The 23463-nt window shown below is 38.6% G+C and overlaps 2 protein-coding genes across 2 annotated transcripts; both read right to left on the bottom strand.

Moving 5' to 3' along the window:
* Positions 1–3331: 3331 nt before the first annotated feature.
* Positions 3332–7015, bottom strand: LOC131983537 (high choriolytic enzyme 1-like). Its single transcript, XM_059348264.1, has 8 exons — positions 6918–7015; positions 6452–6604; positions 6019–6136; positions 5664–5842; positions 5057–5138; positions 4216–4337; positions 3902–3963; positions 3332–3495 (listed from the first exon to the last, which is right to left on the bottom strand). The coding sequence occupies exons 2-7, from the start codon at positions 6576–6578 to the stop codon at positions 3908–3910; spliced, it is 684 nt and encodes a 227-aa protein (XP_059204247.1). The 5' UTR covers positions 6579–6604; positions 6918–7015; the 3' UTR covers positions 3332–3495; positions 3902–3907.
* A 7760-nt stretch (positions 7016–14775) lies between these two features.
* On the bottom strand, positions 14776–21487 carry LOC131984072 (low choriolytic enzyme-like). Its single transcript, XM_059348944.1, has 11 exons — positions 21462–21487; positions 20869–20969; positions 20678–20708; positions 20517–20582; positions 20051–20203; positions 17517–17634; positions 17150–17328; positions 16644–16725; positions 15804–15925; positions 15480–15541; positions 14776–15075 (listed from the first exon to the last, which is right to left on the bottom strand). Exons 2-10 carry the CDS (start codon positions 20929–20931, stop codon positions 15486–15488), a joined length of 870 nt encoding a protein of 289 aa, XP_059204927.1. The 5' UTR covers positions 20932–20969; positions 21462–21487; the 3' UTR covers positions 14776–15075; positions 15480–15485.
* Between the last annotated feature and the right edge of the window lie 1976 nt (positions 21488–23463).

Below are 23463 nucleotides of genomic sequence, written 5' to 3'. Positions count from 1 at the left end.
GACCCCAGTTGACACAAGATCAATTTTCCTTATCTGCTAATCAGCTGTTTCCCTGTCACTCACCCGGGACTTCTTCTGGTTTCTTTGCCAAAATGTGTTTATTAAAAGGCCTCCAACCCGAACCACTGAGACGAGCAGCTCTTTGGATGTCCTGTTAGCTGACTGCAGCTTCAGGTCCCTGACAGCTGCTTCACAACAAATACACACGCACAAATAAAATGCCACCCAGCCCTACTTGGCATTCTGTTTTAGGTAACATCACTTTGTGTGTGTGCGCACAAGTGTTAGAGGGGTATGACAGCACTGATTGAACCACAATCGAACAATGAATACCAATCTGTGCATTCCCAATCTGTTCTGCCTACCTTTCTCCTTCCCTGTCCTTGTGTGACCACAGTTTTAGCAGCAGCTGCACAGCCTCCGTGTCTGTCAGTGTTATCTATGACACAGAGACTCAAGATCAGTGTTTTTCAAACTTTTCATGCCCAAAGTACAAGCCAAAATCTCAACATATCTGAATTCATATCCGTGCAAAATAGCCTCTATAATGCATGTTATTACCAGGCTGCAACCTCCGGGTCTGAGCAGGGAGGCAAACCAGGAAGTGCCTTAAGCTGCATTCTACCAAAAACTCCAGCAGGGGGTGCTAAGTGTGGCTGCAAAAAAATTCTGTCCATTCATTTCAGTGCAAAATGAGAAAACTTGTCACTTTATTTATTACCTCAGAATTTTTTTAGGCCAACACTATGGTATCTTCTTCAAGACAATTTGATGTTAATAGTTCTAATAATGGCCCCATTTAGAAGAAAATAGAAGATAAAGAATCGTATTTCGTATAACCTTTGATTGACAGGTCACTAACAAGGCGAGCTGTCTCAGCAGAACAATGCGTATCCATGGCAACATGTCAATAAAGTTATATATCGTTAGCCTCGTAGCATATTTGCCTTACTAAAAATTAAAAATGTCACCAAGAATACTTATCTTATATCTTGACAAAATGTCTAATTTCTAGCCAAAACAAATCTCTTTACAAGTCTCTCTTTAAAAGTGTTTTGCTAGCGTTTACATCACTTCATTATACCTTGTCGCAGAAATGTGATTAAAAGTAAAAACACACTTCTCCTTATCCCTTTGATTGACTGAAAGTACAGAAAGTCTAGAAAGTTGAAGAAACATGAACTACCTTACCAGATGATTCAAAGAGAAGACTTAATACTTCACTTGTGGTCAGCAGAGCCCTCTTCCTCATGCGGTTGGCCATGTTTGTATGCAGTGGCAAAAATGCCACACAATGTCAAAGAGATGACTAAGGCAGAAAGTGATTTTGGACTCTAACATGTGTTCTGATAGGCTGGGAACATAGGCAATGAGGCAGAAAGATGCAGCAGTAGTAGGAGAGTAAAGTTAGGCAGATATCACAATTTGGCCAAAAAATGACTTAGGCAATTATGCTATGAGGCTAACGATATAACATTATATAGAAATAAAAAAGGACGTTTACCAGTTTGGTCTCATAACTTTGACCCTTTTACTGTATTTTCACTTAATGACAGTTTATTTCAACGTTTTGTTCAGTAAAAATGTCTTGTTCAGCGTTTGGTTGGACTAACAGACACTCCAAGGAGTCGCTGTTCATTTTTCTGAGGTAAGTAACATACATGTAGTTTTTGTTTTTGCTAGCCAAAATGAACATACCAGTTAATGCTACAGTTAATGCTAACATGAATTAGCAGCAGCTTCTCTCAGTCAGGTTGAGGTGTAGAGAGGCTGTAGTCAGTGATCAGATCCCTCTCCTCCTCCACAGTCCAAATATGGTCTGCTCCCCGTATTGGAAACAAGATGGCGACACAAGATGGCGACGAGTGTAACGCTGAACTTGATGCTTCCAACGGGCCACAAACCAATGGGTGACATCACGGTCACTACGTCCATTATTTATATACAGTCTGTGGTTATTACACTTATCACTGTCAATGTTTATCTCATGGAGCAGCCAGCCATTGGAGAGAGGTAGCCCGCTGGGGGGTCCGGGGACGCCCATATTTGGTGGCCTCTCGCACATTCTAATGCCCCTGTTCCATCATATACACTGATCCGAATGATTGCATATTTTATTGATTGCCTACATGATTGTAAACATGTAGGGAATTATTGTTAAGGAGAAAAAGGCTTCTTGTCAGTTTTTATTTCAGGCATCATATTTTTACAGTCTTAAATTCTGTGGTGAATTCTGTTCGCACTTCAATGTGCTTTTATTTTGAAAGCTACATGTGTTTAGCAACAGTATGCTTCCTGTTTACAGTGATGTTCATAAACTTGTCTATGGCACTCATCAGAAATAAAGACGATAAACGCTATTGATATCTGTTCCATGAATCCACAACCCACAACACGATAAATTCAACATTAATTTAATCCATAAAGATGAACTTTATATTCAATGTTGTCAATGTCGTTTCTCTATTACCATGCTGCTACTAATTCAAAGTGAAGAGGGGTGTAAATTTTACATGATGTAGTGAATCACAACTTTTTAATCAAAACAATTTCATTAGAATTAAAAATATTATAGCCTCATATAGCAGGTGGCGAGGTGAGAATGACAGATAATGTAAATATTACTGAACACCTGAGTTTAGATTTACACTGAGTTCTTCTCGATGAATGTCCACCTTGTTTTTCCTAAACATTTTGTTATGGTGAATGCTGGTACAACATACAACTCTTCAGGTAGACACATGTACATATGTAGCAAATAGACACAGGCTGAGGTCAAGATGTGTGAAATAGCATTTTATTCATGATGAGTATTCAATCAATACAGCACCAGTCAAATGTTTGGACACACCTTCCTATTCAATGGTTTTTCTTTATTTTTTATTATTTTCAACATTGTAGATTAATACTGAAGACATCAAAACTATGAGAGAACAAATATGAAATGATGTAGTAAAAATGTTTTAGGCAAACCAATATAGGTTTTATATTTTAGATTCTTTGAAGCAGCCACCTCTTGTTTTGATGACAGCTTTGCATACTTCTTTTATTCTCTCAGTCAGCTTCATGGGGCGCTCACCTGGAATGGTTTTCAGTTGTCAAGAGGTAATTTTCTGTAATTTCATGGCTTTTGTTTTGATGGTTTAAGACCATCAAAACAAATGGTGTCTACTTTGAAGAATCTAAAAAATAAAACTTTCTGTTTTTTTCTTTACTACATAATTTCATATGTGTCCCATCATAGTTTTGATGTCTTTAATATAAAAATGTAGAATATTTAGGGGAAAAAAGAAAAACCATTGAATGAGAAGGTGTGCCCGAACTTTTGACTGGGACTGTACATTTGCGATGAGGTCATCGGGCACTTTTCATTTCTAACTAGGATAGCACACAAGCTAATTTAATCAAATTCTGGATCAAAGCACATTCATTAAGCATAAGATGCATTTCAAGTTTGCTTGAAGATAAAGCATCGCATCAATTCCTCTTGGCTTCCTGTTGGAATAAGAAGGAATTTGTTAATAATTTTGAAAAAATATGCAAAAATGTGCACGCCGCCTACACACACACACACACACACACACACATTAAGACTACTTTCACATCCATAATTGTTTTGAGTAATTCGTATGCCTGTCACCACTGGGGTTTTGCTCACAACCAATATTGCCTTGAATTACACTTTATAAATCATCCATTTAAATGCCAAAAAAACTAAAATAAATTCTGATTTAATTTTTTTAAATCAATGAATAAGAGCTACTCAAAAAAAACAACAGAGGGACATTTCCATCTAAAGACAGAATGCACAGCTTGGCTGAACCAAATATTATATTTTTATTAGATTACATGATAGTGTGTACATAACAAGTTCTAAAAAATCCCCAAAGCCACAACCTACTTTGATTTAGAGGAAATGGTTTCTTTGCACAGGGTCCAGGTGTGAACTGGCAGCAGTCGAACCTGACATGAATACAAAAAGATGGCAAAATCTGTAAAAACTGCTTGATGTCTCTATGGTACTGTTACAACATGAGCCTCCATGGGTCATGATCATGACTTAGGGTGTCAATTTTTGTATAAGTGAGTACTTTTGGTAGGTGGAAGTCATGAAGAAAGACAGGTGAGAATATGCAGTAGGTGGCAGATAGATGTACAGACAAGAAGGCAGTTTAGTTGAGAAGATTGTAGATTTCATGGTAAAATGGTACTTACCGCAATAAAGGCGGTTCACCCGAAGGATGTCATTTGGACTCATCTTTCTGGCCCTACCAATGGATACGTTCTTGTTAGGGATGGGGATGATGGTTGGCTGCCTGTTCCAAGAGTATGCATACCTATGGTGCAAATGCACAGCAGTGATGAGAGGTCTAAAGTGTACACCTGTACTTTTGATGACCACTGAAAACTGACGTACTGACAGTCTGCAAGGTTAAAGCTGCAGTAAGAATCTTTTGGCCACTTGGGAGCAGATTAACTCCAAGCTGAAAAGATGTAATGTGATATAATTATATCACCTTATTATATGTTATGGCTAACATATGATAAGTCTGGTGCACACTGAAAGTCCTAAACAGCTTACACATCTATGTTACGTTATTGTTCCTCTCAAACAGGGCTACATGCTTACATGACATTAACACTATGTCTGTAGACCTCTCACAGTACAGGATGGTTTGGACAGATCATTGGTTCAGACGAGCCTCAAACATGGAACACCCCATGATTGTTTGGAGGGACAAATCTGAACCAAAATCAACCCAGTCGTCCTCTAGTGTGGGGACAGCTTCAGCCAACTGTTGTCTATTGACACATCCGACAGACATAGAAAAAACATTATCATAGTCATTTTTGTGTCCACCTGATGTATATGGTGTATGCAGCTTGTTTACATTTTTACAGGTTTTGCACTGCCTCCATGTGGCCCAAAAGAATACATATTAAAGGAGAAATTCACATCTCTTTAAAACTTGAAAAATATGAACCTATACTTTACAAATAAATAGTTGTGTTTACTTATTACACAATTTCATAATTGTGTGAACTGAGATGCTACCTTCCAAAGTGCATGACAGAGTTGTAGTCATAGGGAGTGTTGAGGTTGTTGGTCTGGACCTTGTTGAAATTGTTCTCCTCTCCTGCAGGGAAACACACAGCTCTAATTTGGTCTCTGTTTTATTACAGTTATTGTCAGTCGAAACAAGGTCATTTTCTATCTGCTGGAAACAAACATGTCACTATATCTGAACATCTGGTTTCTCATTGTAGAAATCCTGAAGCACATCATTCTTAGCTACTGTATACTTCACACAATCTTCTAATTTAGGCAAGTCATATTGTTTATCTATTTATTTGTAATGAACCCTTTTGACTTGAGAGCTTAAAGGTGCTTTACAGCTCCTATCTATGGTTTCTGAGTCTGGGCCTGGATTGTTTTCACATGTCTCTTATTCTCATTCCCACTTTTCACATACATACGCTTAGTCACAACCCCTTGGCATCACTTTTTAATACACTGGGTACTCACATGCACTAACATGCATGTGTTGAGTGTGACTTTGTTGTCTGGTTAGGATGCCATTACGTCTGTATATCTTGACATGGCAAACTACATAGCAAAGCACCATAGTTTTTTTCTGCTATAATTATGTAACCAGACCCACCGGAGATGACGTTCTGCAGCAGGATGCGAACGTGCTGGTCCCTGTCGGACCGTGACAGTTCATGGTTGAAGCCCAGGGCATGGAGCAGCTCGTGTTGGATGGTGCCAAAGTGAATGCAACCAGGACGCGCCAAAGACAAAAGCTGGCCTCCACCACGACGCCCAATAAATGACCAACACCTGAAAGAGAGCAGTAAAAAAACACCAAACAGTCAAATTGCTAAAGCAGCCCCATGACAGTATCCCACATTGCTTCACAAGATCTGGGACACAGTGTTTGCTCTGAAACCTGATGTATAAGGTGTATGAGCATATTTATGCAGACATATGCAGTATGAGCATTGCACATTCCATACCCTGTGAGAGGCTGGATGTCCAGAAAGTCTTTCCGTTTCTTCACAGGGACGAAGCGGATGCAGGAACAATATCTAAAGGAACGCATGGCTTTTTGAATCTCCAGTCTCTGTCTTCGGGCTTAACAGTTAAAAGCAAAAACAAAAAACATTTTTTTAGTATTGTTTATTATGCACTATTCGTTTACTTTTATCTTCAAATGCACTCTGTCATCATAATTAAGGGGTTTAGTATCATTACACGTGTACTCCCACTTTACTAGTAATTGTACTACTTATACTAGAGCTACTATACTACTACTACTGATGCTGCTACAAAAAGCAGCAAATTATACTACTTCTAATGCCACTGCTCGTAAAATAAAATATGATTTATGATTAATTCTGAATACTAATACAATTAGGACACTAATAAAGTCCTGGCTTTGGGACTTACAGTAGCCGCGGGTGATGCGGTAGGGTACGTAGACCTTGCCATTTCTGTATCTAGGCCACTTGCAACCTCTTGCTGTGCAGGGATCAGCATTCTCAAGACCGGTTGGCACTGCTATGTCTCCAAACATCACCAGGGGGTCATCGAAGTTCTTTCCTGAAAAATATTATGAGAATGTCAAGAAAATTTTTCGATTTTTATTGTAGGGCCTACTGCCTTTTATTTTCTTAATTTAACTGCTCTGTTGATGGCATCTCAATCTGATAGAAGCTCTGCTTCCACACTGATGGTCCTGTTAAAAATACATAATTTCTGCTGTATACTTTCATGCATGTACTGTAACACCAGAATTATCAGCCAATTATTTCCAATGTTTTAATGAATATTTTTCTTCTATATTTTACTCTACATTTGCGGCTAGAATGATAACCCAAAGGAAAAGCATGAGTTGCAATGGAAATGAACATACCAACATTGATGTTGGCCTTCTCTATCAGCGTGGAGACACTGAAAGCATCGTCCTCAATGGTGTTGCCTGTGGAATAGAAGTTAGTTCAACTATCACTTACATAATGCACGACAAAATATTTGCAGAATTTCCCTTTCTGAGAAGCAGCCATGTCTTACAGGAGGACTCCTCACTCTTTTCAAAGGACGCCTGTAATAAGACACAAAGTAAAAGTTAGTTAGATACATTTGAATGGAACCACTGAATTACAGAACATTTTTAAAATTTGCTTTTATGTAAGTGTAGACAGAGTAGAGTTTGAGCAGAGATGTGTCGACATTGATTTAAAGTGTCTGCTCAATGCCTACCTGTCTAGTAAAACTGTGAACAGAGCAGAATAGGGCACTGAACACAGCAGCCTGGAGCATCATGGCTGGTTATAGGACAGGTGCAGCAGACCAGCAAATGCCTGAAGAACTAAAGAAGTGTTCCTACTTATATATGTGGGAAAGCCAACTAATGTTCATCCTAATATGGCATACTGCTCACCAAAGATCTATTGAAAGAATTCAAGTGAATGTGGAAGTTATTACTCAAGAGACACTGTGGTTTGTGTAAGACCTGGGCATTGTCTTTATCAATAAAAAGTTGTTTAAATCCCAAAAAGCTAAACTCTGTACACTGCCAGTATTAATAACTAACCTATGAATTACTTTCTGTCGCTAAACACATGTAGCTTTCAAAAAAGGAGCACATAGCTGTGTTAACAGAATCCACCACAGCATGAATAAAATATGCAATGATTACGATCTGTGTATGAAAGGCTACCAAATTTAGGCTTTTACTGCAAAAATTTCTGTGGGGGATGAATGCCTCATCCACTGCTCCTCCAGTCCGACCTGTAGTGTCTACGTGTAACAAGATCTCCAACCTAAATGGCATAATAGGTTGTTTGTCAATACAACTCATTACGACCCACAGCATTTGTCCATTTCAGTCTGTTTAGTTCAGTAAAATGTGATTCACAGAAGTTCTGTGATGTTTAGATCACATTGTTTACTTTCGTTTTCACATGGGACATGAACCCCGTTCTCCTGGGTGAAACTCAATGTTTGTTCGACCCATCCACCATGATTGGGAATAAAATGGATGTCGTTGAAAAGTCTCAGTTGTTCACAAGCAGGGATGTGGTGGAAGGTTCACCACTGTGTAAAAACTGCATGGGCAAATAATCCAACATTTGAAGAACAAGAATTGCAAGGAATTTGTGGATTTCACCATCTTTCATCCAGAACATTATTAAGAGGTTCAGAGAATCAGGAGAAAATCTTTGCACATAAGGGACAAGACTGAAAACCAACAGTGGATGACCTTCGACCCCTCAGGATTACTTTCTGTGCTCTTGGCTAAAGAGGAAAAGGACCATTCAGATTGTTCAGAAGCCAACATCTGTGATGGTATTGCGGTGTATTAGTGCCAATGGCATCATGGGTAATTTGCACATCTGTGAAGTCACCATTAATGCTGAAAGATACGTTCAAGTTTTGGAACAACACATGCTGCCATCCAGACGACATCTTTTTCAGTTATGTCCCTGTTTACACATTCTGTATGGCACAAGTTACAACTCAATGGCTTCAAAGGAAAATAGTCCAGACCTGTCTCCCATTGAAAACGTGTTGCACATTTTGAATCCCAAAATATGAAAAGTGAGATCCTAGACTGTTGAGTAACTTAAGTCTATACCAAAAAATAATGGGAAAGAATTTCACTTTCAAAACTTGAACGATTAGTGTCCTCAGTTCCTAAACACTCTCTGAGAGTTGATAAAAGAAATGGTGATGTACATGCACCTGTCCCAACTTTTCTCAAATGTGTTGAAGGTAACATATTAAAAATGACTGTACATTTGCAATAAACAACAAAGTTTCATCAATCTGAACATAAAATATATTGTCTTTGTTCAGCTTTCAATCGCATAGCCCCTATGCCCAGGTGTCAGGAAAGGAATGACTGGCAAATAATCACACTCTTGTTTTACGCACATTTTAGACAGCGTCCAAACTATTTTGTAATTGAGTTTGTATCATTTGTGTATATTCTTTTTGTATCCTTTAAATTAATATACCAAGCCCTGAAAGATGTAGCAGTACAAAAGCCTTGGCCACATGTTTACCCAAGGCCAGTGAAATGTGTAGACAGTTGCAACATGCTTCTGCTTTTTACACCAGACGCGTGTTGCATATTGTTTTTTTGCAAAAACAAGAACAGTGACTGTGGGAAAAAATTGAAAAGAAAGAAAATTGTCTGAGATGGTCTTAATGACATAAATGTAACAGGTATATTCATCAAAAATCTGTGGTTGAAAGTACATTTATTAAGTTACATTAAGTTCTAGACTTAAGTTTAATATTGAGGAACATTGTATGCTACATAATACTTCTACTCCTCAACATTTTGGTAGCGAATGTTGTACTTTTTCCTCCACAACATGCCTTTTGCCAAGCTAGTTACTTTGCAGATTTAGATAGTAATGCAAGCTATAAGTCTAGTTAGGCTAATATAGCTCCAGTATATTAAGTATCTGTAGCTTTCCCCACCTTCACCAGCTGCAAATTAAATTGATGAGATATAGCATATGTATGAAAACGGGTATTCTGCATAATAAGTCTTTTTACGTCTGGTATGAGTATATTTTGATGCCTTTTAATGCAGGACTTCACTTGTGTTTCACTAACAAGAACCACACCAATAGATTTTTGAATTTGAAATCTTTTATGTGAGATAGAGATGGCCTCACTCATAAACTCTGAGCAGCACAAGAAGCTGAAGGCTATGTATGTATGTTCCAGTTAGAAAAATTAACTGAGATAAAGCTTGGACATGATACTTCAAGATAGTCAAGGTTATTTTATTCTATGTCTTGTGTAAACGGTTTGGAATAACCTGACCAGTTACACTGTGAAGCCATGATTGAATCTGCTGAGACGAATGTTAACTGAAAATCTGACGAAACGTGCAGTTTTCGCAGATCATCGTGTATCTTCGTGACTAGAGAAAGGCTGCAGGACGGGGCGGGGGAAAACGTTTGATCAGGCTGGTGCTAGAGCTGTGGAGAAAAAGGTTTCATTATAGTTAGGATAAACAACATGGTTAAAGACATTTGGGTGATGGGGTAAGGTTGGGTAGGGAGGGCAAAAGGTGGGGGAAAACCACTTGCGGTAGGAAATCGAGGATTTTGGTTGCTGTTGTAACTCTGGTTTGCCATGGTGGGAGCGACCAGTGGGCCGTGGGGTAACGTTTTTGGTGGAGCTGAGGTAGCTGGAGGGGGTTGGATGCGATTTGTTGTAGAAGATGTTGAAAAGTTTTGCCTTCCTTTCCGGCTGTTGGAATGGGATGTTATGTTCCATGAGGGCTTTCTTTAAACCGGCTACGGTCTGGAGGGACATGTTGGAGACTATGCAGTCTATGGTTGGAAGACGGGAGACGGTTGGAGTGACGGCATGCTGTGTGGGTAAGGCGATCATGGCTGCCGGCGTGGGAGCGGGTAAATCTCAACTGGGATGGAGGTGAGTGCGAGGGAGAGGTGGCGTCTTTCCAAAGTCTCTGACAGCGTGCACACCTTGGACCACTGGTGGCAGAGAGCTGGTGGCGGTGGGGTTGCTGGGAGGCGAAAGCCGCGGGCGCAGGGGAAATCGTTAACCGTTAGCATAGTGCGGTAGTCGTCTGGCACGCGAAGTAACAAACGGAGACCAAGAGGAAGGGAACGGATGAGGTCTGCTTAAGTATACTGGTGGTGGAAATTGGGTGTGTTTAAGGCGTGGTCCTTGTTCCTGAATTTAGTTATAAAACTTTTATAACTAAGACACAATTTAATATTTTTCACTGTAGTATTGCTACTTTTAAGTATGTGAGATATATGAGTACTTCAACCACCATCACATACTAACATGATCTGGATCTTTAATCAGCCTCATTCCTCAACACACACACACACACACACATATACTGTATATATATATATACAATTGACATATACAATGTACTGTTTGCACTGTCCTTATGCACTGCCTGATAGCACTTTGGGAAACTTGTGCTGTCTTTTGACTTGATCTTTACTTGTGTTGTGTGAACTCTCTGAAGTTGCAAGGCCATTTGGCCTCCCCGTTCACATTTTTTTTAAGGGCACAAAGGCCACATGACACGGCACAAAGGCCATTTGGATAAATTACGCTGGTTTTACCTTTCAGATTAATACCTTAATATTCTCATTCACAAAGAAACATTTGTTTTAATTTAAAAACATTGAAAAACATATCATATTGTAAAACATTGCATTAAGAGAGGCTGTGAGTATGGGAGAGAGAGAGACAGAGAAATAGAATGTGTGTGTGTATGTGTGTGTGTGTGAGAGAGAGAGAGATAAATAGAATGTGTGTGTGTGTGTGTGTGTGTGTGTGTGTGTGTGTGAGAGAGAGAGAGAGAGAGAGAATGTGAGAGAGAATGTGAGTGAGAGAGAGAGACTGAAACAGTTTGCAAAGCCTGGCCATAGAAGTGAGAAGGAAGAGACAAATACTGTTAGAGAAAGACAACAGCCACCAGTGTGACCTAAACAAGTATCAGAGATACACTCTGTGCACAATATATGAAATATATTAGAAAGAACCTTTTTGGAAAATGACAAATGAACCTGTTTTGAAAAGATGGCAAATGCATATATTTTGAAAAGATGGCATAATGAATCCCCTGCCTGAGTTCATCTAAGAGTAAAGAAAGAGAAATGCCTCCTCCTGCCATAAAAAAGGAACCTGCTGAGGTGAAATCTACATCAGCTAAATGTCGACCCCTTGTCCCTGAGCTAGGGAAGACGTTAGCGCTGTCCCAACTAGCTAGCTATCACTAGTTTTCATGATGCAAAAATAGGCTAATACAATGGTAATTACCTATCAATAGTACTTTCTATAAAAACGTAAATGTTTAGTCCTGTCAAATACTAGGCTACACATACTTCAGTTACAACATATCAAAACAGCTTGTCCTGCTAGCTTACCAGTGCTGCGCATCAACACATGGCTCATTTGAATGTTTAAATTAGCCATGTGTTGATGCGCACATCTGATGGACAGAGAGTGGGTCGGGGTATAACTCCATAAGCCCACCACGCGTCACTAGCGTTGTATTTATACTGGAACTTTGACAGGGAAGCAAAAGCCACCTTGGCCCTAAATTGAACATTTTTTCACAGGGCATCAAGGCCAAAGTGCGGGGCAAAGATGGCCATGGCCGTCGTGGCCACCGTGAAATTCCCACCCTGATAACCAATATAAAAAGCCAGTTGATATTTAAGTTATGGAAATTAATTGACCCAGTTCTGAATTGTCAGCTTGTTTATGTCTTTTTCTGCAGGCAGGTTATAAGTTCATTTAATCCAGTCTGCTGCAGCAACTTCTCACAATGAGAGCAACATTTGTCCATAGAGGTAATGCGGCCTTGTCTTGTGACATGTCTACTCTTGTAAGAGCCAGTGAGGAAAATGTCTCAATATTGCATGTTCTGCTTTGTACAATTCACAGACAAACTTGTCTTAGATTTACCAGCAAATCTCTTAAATGTTATGCATGTTTTATTGGTTGTTATGAATATTCAACCATCAGATTCTACAGCATCAGATTTATAAACAGGAACACATTTTATAAATCAGAAGATGGATTCATTGATTGTGCAAAGGTGCAAAAGGGCGACTTTTGCACAGCACACCAGTGTGCCTCGGCACTACCACTGCTCTAGATACCTTTTAGGGGTCCTTCAGTTGGATCTAAGGGGTGACTTGTAAAATGAAAACTTCACCAGATAGTTTCCCATGCAGAATGAGAATTACTGCTCTTACGACACAGGTGGGCTCACCATTGTCACCTCATTATTCTGTAAATTATGCAGGATTATTTTAGCCTGGCTAACACCAGACTATTCTCAAATGAGGGCTAGTCTGGCAACGAGCAATGTATTTTTCCGTAGAGGAGGTGTGGTTTACGATCCTCCAGAGCCGTTTATTGGACGCTTAGAATGTCTATCAAAAGCGTCTGTAGGTAGCTCTTAGCCAATCAGATCAGTTATACCAGATGACGTAGTAGAGCAACAGAAATAGATGTTTGTTGTGTGTGTGTCTGTGAGAGAGTGTTGCTTGCTGCTTTGCTTCTCCAGTTCTCGCTTTCTGCAAGATTATTTATTTTCACGCTTTATTCCCCCTCATGTCATTCAGCCACACACATCCACTGATTTTATGGGCAATAATCAAGCTGCTGCGGGCCTCTCGGCGGCTCCGCTGTCCGCGGTAGCGGGGCTATTAGCTATTAGCGGTTATTAGCTATTAGCCGCTAACAGCGCTAATAGCCGCTAGTGACGCTAATAGCCCCGCTACCACAACGCCGGTGATCTCAGCGGAGCCGCCGAGAGACCTTTCGCCTTTCAACTTTCACTCTAAACTATTTAAAACACCATCTACAGCTAAAGAGAGTTTCGCGTCTGCTGCAGACATGTTGGATCCGGAAAACTACAAGCTTCCAAGTGCCGAGTAGTACGCGTCATCGTCTTGCCGTCCCTCCCCGCTCTGTGATTGGATCCCTAAAACAGGGCTAGGAATCCTTCATGGATTCCAGACCCTTTTGCAGTTCGAAATTAAATTTGAGCGCGCAAGGCAGTCTGGGTATACCCAGGCTAGGATTATTTATTATCAATTCAATATAAACTGAGGCATGTTTAGGTTTATTTATTCACACAGGGCTGCACAATAAGAAAACAGCAGCCAATGCACGTAAAGGGTTCTACCTGAATACAAACCGATGTTTTTAAGTTAATTACTGAAACAAAAGTTCACATCTGTTGTTTCAATAATGCTGCTATTAGTCACACAATCATGTAAACACCAGGGGAGAGTCCATAGAGGGGTCTGGGGTGGCACACCCCTGAAATCCATCTGACCCTTGCTGCCATTTCATTTTACTAAACTATGGTTGGCTATTTGCCCACTCAAAGGCAGGCAGCCTGGTGTCCTATAAATGATGTTCCCATGCAACTAAACTGCATGGTCATTATGTTTCCTTTGCTTGGAGGATGCAGGCGTCAAAAAGTGAAAAGAAAAACTTGCCTCATACGTCGAACAAAACATAGACTCATTTATGTTTCAGTTTTGTTGTATAGGAACTGAATTTTTAGAAGGTTGAAACAGGATCCTATTTTGAACCAAGTGTTACCTTCATTTGCACTTGCGCACAGCAGTTTTTTTTCTTTCTCTCTGATACAGACAGAGAGGAACATTTCTCTATCTCCATGCTGCTATTGATTCGAAGTGAAGAGGGGTCTATCGCAACTTGTTAATCAAAACGATTTAATCAGAATTTAAAATATTATTGCCTCATATAGCAGGTGGCAAGGTGAGAATGACAGATAATGTAAATATTACTGAACACCTGAGTTTAGATTTACACTGAGTTCTTCTCGATGAATGTCCACCTTGTTTTTCCTAAAATCTTTTGTTATGGTGAATGCTGGTACAACATACATCTCTTCAGGTAGTCACATGTACATATGTAGCAAATAGACACAGGCTAAGGTCAAGATGTGTGAAATAGCATTTTATTCATGATGAGTATTCAATCAAGCTCAAAAGCAGTTATTCATGTAAGTATACAGCACCAGTCAAATGTTTGGACACACCTTCTCATTCAATGGTTTTCTTTATTTTTTATTATTTTCAACATTGTAGATTAATACTGAAGACATCAAAACTATGAGAGAACAAATATGAAATGATGTAGTAAAAAAGTTTTAGGCAAACCAAATAGGTTTGGTGGCTACTCTGAAGAATAAAATAAAACATTCTGTTTTTTTCTTTACTACATAATTCCATATGTGTCCCATCATAGTTTTAATGTCTTCAGTATTAATATACAATGAAGAATATTTAGGTGAAAAAAGAAAGACCATTGAATGAGAGGGTGTTCCCGAACTTTTGACTGGGACTGTACATTTGCGATGAGGTCATCTGGCACTTTTCATTTCTAATTAGGATAGCACACAAGCTAATTTGATGCAATTCTGGATCAAAGCACATTCATTAAGCATAAGATGCATTTCAACTTTTGCTTGAAGATAAAGCATCGCATCAATTCCTTTTGGCTTCCTGTTGGAATAAGAGGGAATTTGTTAATAATTTTGAAAAAATATGCAAAAATGTGCACGCCGCCTACACACACACACACACACACATTAAGACTACTTTCACATAACCATAATTGTTTTGAGTAATTCTTATGCCTGTCACCACTGGGGTTTTGCTCACAACCTATATTGCCTTGAATTACACTTTATAAATCATCCACTCAAATGCCAAAAAAACCAAAAATAAATTCTGATTTAATTTTTTTAAATCAATGAATAAGAGCTGCTAAAAACAAACAAACAGAGGGACATTTCCATCTAAAGACAGAATGCACAGCTTGGCTGAACCAAATATTATATTTTTATTAGATTACATGATAGTGTGTACATGACAAGTTCTAAAAAATCCCCAAAACCACAACCTACTTTGATTTAGAGGAAACGGTTTCTTTGCACAGGGTCCAGGTGTGATCTGGCAGCAGTCGAACCTGACATGAATACAAAAAGATGGCAAAATCTGTAAAAACTGCTTGATGTCTCTATGGTACTGTTACAACATGAGCCTCCATAGGTCATGATCATGACTTAGGGTGTCAATTTTTAGTAGGAAGAGTATAAGTGAATACTGTTGGCAGGTGGAAGTAATGAAGAAAGACAGGTGAGAATATGCAGTAGGTGGCAGATAGATGTACAGACAAGAAGGCAGTTTAGTTGAGGAGATTGTAGATTTCATGGTAAAATGGTACTTACTGCAGTAAAGGCGGTTCACCCGAAGGATGTCATTTGGACTCATCTTTGTGGCCCTACCAATGCATACGTTCTCGTCAGGGATGGGGATGATGGTTGGCTGCCTGTTCTTAGAGAAGTCATACCTATGGTGCAAATGCACAGCAGTGATGAGAGGTCTAAAGTGTACACCTGTACTTTTGATGACCACTGAAAACTGACGTACTGACAGTCTGCAAGGTTAAAGCTGCAGTAAGAATCTTTTGGCCACTTGGGAGCAGATTAACTCCAAGCTGAAAAGATGTAATGTGAAATAATTATATCACCTTATTATATGTTATGGCTAACATATGATAAGTCTGGTGCACACTGAAGGTCTCAAACAGTTTATACATTTATTTGTTACGTTATTGTTCGTCTCAAACAGGGCTACATGCTTACATGACATTAACACTATGTCTGTAGACCTCTCACAGTACAGGATGGTTTGGACAGATCATTGGTTCAGACGAGCCTCAAACATGGAACACCCCATGATTGTTTGGAGGGACAAATCTGAACCAAAATCGACCCAGTCGTCCTCTAGTGTGGGGACAGCTTCAGCCAACTGTTGTCTATTGACACATCCGACAGACATAGAAAAACCATTATCATAGTCATTTTTGTGTCCACCTGATGTATATGGTGTATGCAGCTTGTTTACAGGTGTTGCACTGCCTCCATGTGGCCCAAAAGAATACATATTAAAGGAGAAATTCACATCTCTTTAAAACTTCAAAATATGAACGAATATTACACAATTTCATAATTCTATAATTATATTGTTATAGTACATTAGATCTAGAGTGTGAACTGAGATGCTACCTTCCATAGTGCATGACAGAGTTGTAGTCATAGGGAGTGTTGAGGTTGTTGGTCTGGACCTTGTTGAAATTGTCCTTATCCTCTGCAGGGAAACACACAGCTCTAATTTGGTCTCTGTTTTATTACAGTTATTGTCAATCAAAACAACGTCATTTTCTATCTGCTGGAAAGAAACATGTCACTATATCTGAACATCTGGTTTCTCATTGTAGAAATCCTGAAGCACATCATTCTTAGCTACTGCATACTTCACACAATCTTCTGATTTAGGCAAGTCATATTTTTTATCTATTTATTTGTAATGAACCCTTTTGACTTGAGAGGTTAAAGGTGCTTTACAGCATCACGTTTTAATACACTGGGTACTCACATGCACTAACATGCATGTCTAGAGTGTGACTTTGTTGTCTGGTAAGGATGCTTTTATGTCTGTACATCTTGACATGGCAAACTACATAGCAAAGCATCATAGTTTTTTTCTGCTATAATTATGTAACCAGACCCACCGGACTCGACGTTCTGCAGCAGGATGCGAACGTGCTGGTCCCTGTCGGACCGTGACTGTTCATGATGGAAGCCCAGGGCATGGAGCAGCTCGTGTTGGATGGTGCCCAGGTCAATGCAACCGTCACGGTCCAAAGACACTTCCTGGCGTCCACCAAGACGCCCAACATATGACCAACACCTGAAAGAGAGCAGTAAAAAAAACAGTCAAACTGCTAAAGCAGCCCCATGATAGTATCCCACATTACTTCACAAGATCTGGGACAGTGTTTGATGAAAGCCTGCAAGCTTCGCTCTGAAACCCGATGTATACGGTCTATGAGTATATTTATGCAGACATATGCAGTATGAGCATTGCACATTCCATACCCTGTGAGAGGCAGGATGTCCAGAAAGTCTTGCTGTCTGTTCACAGGGAAGAAGCGGATGCAGGTAGACTCAGCAAAGGAATCCATGGCTTGTATAATCTCCTGTCTCTGTCTTCGGGCTTAACAGTTAAAAACCAAAACAAAACATTTTTTTAGTATTGTTTATTATATAATATTAGTTTACTTTTATCTTCAAATGCACTCTGTCATCATAACTAAGGGGTTTAGTATCTTTACAAGTGTACTACCACTTTACTAGTAATTTTACTACTTATACTAGTACTAGCTACTATACGACTACTGCTGCTGCTACAAAAAGCACACATTATACTACTTCTAATGCCACTGCTACTAGTGTTATAAATTGTAACACTAGCTATTACTACTACTATTTTGTTAAGTACTACCACTACAACTATTGCTAATGCTATTGCTAGTATTGTTACAATTTTTCATAATAGCTACCACTACAATAGAGAGCAAACAAAATGACATATTTTTGCATTAGATTTTGGATCACTGCAGAAATAATCTCTGTGGCAAACGCACATTTCTGATGCTGACGCGTTTTCTTCATCAGGATAATCTTCACGATTTAACACCACTTCTATTATGTTTAAATCGTCAATGCAGCCGACGAAAGTAAAAAGCTAACGTTATGCTTTAGTGAACTACACCAGTTACATGACTTGGAATGTCACAGCCATTATCCATAAGGCAATCTCCGACAAGCTAACCAGTGGTCTTAACAAGCTAGTGAATCCGTAACCTAATAAATTGTTTCTTAACATAATTTACAATCTACAATCTAGAGTTGGCAAGAGCACTGAAAAACACGAATAGAGGCTGTGAGGCGGACTAGTGAGAGAGTTCCTGTCTATGTGCTGTGTGATGACGTTTAATGTCCCGACAACCATTGTAGTCTCATTTAGCCACTTGTTAGCAACCGCCTTTTGAAGGACACGTAAAATCTCCAAAATTCACGAGTGGGGTCATTTACTAATATATTTTATAACGTACAAGAAAACGCAAACATCTCTTAAGCTTATGTAAACCACAGACCTTATTTCAGGCATCTAACCAAAAACCCATTCAAATTCCTTATTAGATTTGAATGTTTAGACCCCATGATGCTAAAATGCTTACTTCAGGGTTAATGACATCATTCCTGCGGCACAATATTATACTGCTAACTAGTACCATTACAACTAGGCCTATTGCTAATGCTATTTCTAGTATTGTTACTACTTTAAATACTACTACTAATATTATACTGTAAACTATTACCACTACTACTATTGCTAATGCTATTTCTAGTATTGTTACTACTTTTAATACTACTACTACTATTATACTGTAAACTATTACCACTACTACTATTGCTAATGCTATTGCTAGTATTGTTCCATATTTTTTATAATAGCTACCCCTACAATAGAGATCTGTGGCAAACACACATTTCTGATGCTGACGCGTTTTTTTCAGCAGGGTGATCTTCACAATTTAACAAAACTTCTATTATGTTTATATCCGTAATTCAGCCGATGAAAGTAAAAAGCTAACGTTATGCTTCAGTTAACTACACCACGGTTGCATGACTTGGAACGTCACATTCGTTATCTCATACACGCTAACCAGTGGTTTTAACAAGCTAGCGAATCCGGAGCCTAATAAGTTGTTTATTAACATAATTTACAATCTACAAGAGTTGGCAAGAGCACTGAAAAACATGAATAGAGGCTGTGAGGCGGACTAGTGAGAGAGATCCCATCCATGTGCTGCATGATGATGTTTAATGTCCCTGACAACCATTGTAGTCTCATTTAGCCACTTGGTAGCAACCGCCTTTTTAAGGACATGTAAAAACTTTGTGGGGTTATTTACTAATATATTTTATTTCATACAAGAAAACGCAAACATCTCTTAAGCTTGTGTTAACCACAGACGTTATTTCAGGCATCTAACCAAAAACCCATTCAAAATCCTCATTAGATTTGAGTTTTTAGACGTTTAGACCCCATGATGCTAGAACTTCCGGGTTAAAGAACCCATTCCTGTGGCGCTCTATTATACTGCTAACTACTTGCTAATGCTTTTTCTAGTATTGTTACTACCTTTAATACTACCACTACTATTATACTGCAATTTATTACCACTACAACTACAATTGCTAATGCTATTTTGCTAGATATTGTGTTACTATAATTACTACTGCTGCTGCTATTGCTATACTGGTGTTATTACTCCTGCTAATACTAAACGTACCACTACTATTACTTCGACTGCCCTACTATACTACTACTACTATATTGCTACAGCTTTTGTTACTTTTACCTTTACTTCCACTACTACTTCTAGAATACTTCTACTGATGGTAATTAACACCACTACAACTACTGCTACAACATACAAGGCTACTATTTAATGCTACTATTAGCCCTCTACTACTGCTCGTAAAAAAAAAATATGATTTATGATTGATTCTGAACACTAATACACTTAGGAAGCTAATAAAGTACTGGCTTTGGGACTTACAGTAGTCGTCGGAGATGCGGTAGGGTACGTAGACCTTGCCATCATTGTATTTTTGCCACTTGCAACGTCTTGCTGTGCAGGGATCAGCATTCTCAAGACCGGTTGGCACTGCTATGTCTCCAAACATCACCAGGGGGTCATCGAAGTTCTTTCCTGAAAAATATTATGAGAATGTTAAGAAAATGTTTCCATTTTTATTGTAGAGCCTACTGCCTTTTATTTTCTTAATTTAACTGCTCTGTTGATGGCATCTCAATCTGATAGAAGCTCTGCTTCCACACTGATGGTCCTGTTAAAAATACAATATTTCTGCTAAATACTTTCATGCATGTACTGTAACACCAGCATTATCAGCCTATCATTTCCAATGTTTTAATGAATATTTTTCTTCTATATTTTACTCTACATTTGTGGTTGGAATGATAACCCAAAGGAAAAGCATGAGTTGCAATGGAAATGAACATACCAACATTGATGTTGGCCTTCTCTATCAGCGTGGAGACACTGAAAGCATTGTCTTCAATGGTGTTGCCTGTTGAATAGAAACAGTTAGTTCAACTATCACTTACATAATGTACGACAATATATTTACAGAATTTCCCTTTCTGAGAAGCAGCCATGTCTTACAGGAGGACTCCTCACTCTTTTCAAGGGAAGCCTGTAATAAGACACAAAGTAAAAGTAAGTTAGATACGTTTGAATGAAAACCACTGAATTACAGAAAAATTTGAAAAAAAAGTTTTTATGTAAGTGTAGACAGAGTAGAGTTTGAGCAGAGATGTGTCGACATTGATTTAAAGTGTCTGCTCAATGCCTACCTGTATAGTAAAACTGTGAACAGAGCAGAATAGGACACTGAACACAGCAGCCTGGAGCATCATGTCTGGTTATAGGACAGGTGCAGCAGACCAGCAAATGCCTGAAGAACTAAAGAAGTGTTCCTACTTATATAGGTGGGAAAGCCAACTAATGTTCATCCTAATATGGCATACTGCTCTCCAAAGACCTATTGACGAAATTCAAGTGAATATGGCAGTTATTACTCAAGAGACAATGTGGTTTGTGTAAGACCTGGGCGTTGTTTTATTTCCAAAAAGCTAAACTCTGTACACTGTCAGTATTAATAACTAACCTATGAATTACTTTCTGTCGCTAAACACATGTAGCTTTCAAAATAAGAGCACGTGGCTGTGTTAACAAACCCCCCCCCAACATGAATAACATATGCAATGATTAAGATCTGTGTATGAAAGGCCACCAAATTGGTGGAAATTGGGTGTGGTTAAGGCATAGTCCTTGTTCCTGAATTTAGTTATAAAACTTTTATAACTAATATTTTTCACTGTTATATTGCTACTTTTAATAAAGTATGTGAGATATATAAGTACTTCAACCACCATCACATACTAACATGATCTGGATCTTTAATCCGACATATATATATATATATATATATATATATATACATATACATATATATATATATATATATATATATATATATATTATGGCATGCCGTTCAGGAAATTAATCTTTGAATATATTGAATGAATTCTTGAATATATGGAATGAGCTCTTGAATATATGGAATGAACTCTCGAATATATGGAATGAACCTTGAATATATATAATGAATTCTCGAATATATGGAATGAACCTTGAATATATATAATGAATTCTCGAATATATGGAATGAACCATGAATATATATAATGAATTCTCGAATATATGGAATGAACCATGAATATATATAATGAATTCTCGAATATATGGAATGAACCATGAATATATATAATGAATTCTCGAATATATGGAATGAACCTTGAATATATATAATGAATTCTCGAATATATGGAATGAACCATGAATATATATAATGAATTCTCGAATATATGGAATGAACCTTGAATATATGGAATGAACCTTGAATATATATAATGAATTCTCGAATATATGGAATGAACCTTGAATATATATAATGAAACTTGACTGACGTCATCAAGGCACTGCCATCTTGTATTTTGCTGCCGCAATAAGTGAGCATGAGTCAGTCTGGGAACTTTGTGGCAGCAACACTGACCAATGAGGACATTATCAACTTATTGTCAAGTGCTTGTATGGGCCACAATCCTCCCGATAGTACCCGTACCCAATACAGTTCTCCTGACGAAGAAGTTCGCTCCCTTTTTAATCTTTTTAATTAGTTCCTCACTCATTAATATGACGGCGGACAGACGGGAAAATAAAAGTCCCGTCAAAATAAAAGTAGCGTTATCAAGCACAATAAAGAAAAGAAAAAAAACACTTATCATCATGCACTAGTATAGGCTACTGTTCTCTTTCTACACCCAGGCATGGTTCACATTTATTTTAGTCAGTCAGTTTAGTCATACATAATTATTATTGATTATTAATTATAATCATAACTAATGCCATGGAAGCTATCGCTATGAAAGAGTTTGTTTACTTAACTTTTTTTTTTTTTTCAATATAAATGAAGTAGGACATCAAAAGATTCCCTTTGATTAGATAGGCTAAAGCACACTCAGAACATTGTCATATCATTTAATTACAGCAATAGGCGGCGGGTGAGCCTGACGTTTGGGAAGGCTATCTGACCACATATTATACAGAGCAACGGGTGGCCGGTGCTGCTGATCGCTTCTGAAGTACTTTTACGTTGCTTATCTCATCACCATGGCAACGCGTTGTCAATAGCTCTATGTGCATTCACACACTAAAATAATAATAGCCTAATTATGTATCACGTTCTCCCAAAGAACCAGCTCTTATAGTTTCACTTGATTAAAATAAACTTCCACTTGAATTACGTTCCCTGCCTAAATAAAGAGCATCTATAAAGTCACAAGCAGAGGTCCCCATCACGCACAGTCAAAACTGACACGGCTTCAAATCATAATAATAGTGTTACTGTTAATATTAATTGAAAATGAGAACTTGTGAAGTTATCGCTTCAGTGCTGATGTTTAGCCACAGGCTGGCGCAGTTATTACATAAAAAGTTGATCGGAGGAGACTCAACCAGGCTCTGTGTTCATGTTCCGGCTCAACAAAACCTTTTGCCCCGGTCGGAGTTAACTGGTGTTATTGTCCGGTTATTGTCCGGCTCTGAGCTTTGTGCTCTGTACACCTTCTCATCAAAGGAGCTGCGATCGCGAGCAAGCTTCCCCCATATTCCAGGGATTTATTATGATGCAGCTGCTGCGTTGCCATGGTGATGAGATAAGCAACGTAAAAGTACTTCAGAAGCGATCAGCAGCACCGGCGACCCGTTGCTCTGTATAATATGTGGTCAGATAGCCTTCCCAAACGTCAGGCTCACCCGCCGCTTATTGCTGTAATTAAATGATATGACAATGTTCTGAGTGTGCTTTAGCCTATCTAATCAAAGGG

Source organism: Centropristis striata, chromosome 13 (assembly GCF_030273125.1).
Source record: "Centropristis striata isolate RG_2023a ecotype Rhode Island chromosome 13, C.striata_1.0, whole genome shotgun sequence".
NCBI lineage: Eukaryota > Metazoa > Chordata > Actinopteri > Perciformes > Serranidae > Centropristis > Centropristis striata.
Note: the sequence above shows the minus strand (reverse complement) of the source record. Positions and strands in the feature narration are given on the sequence as shown.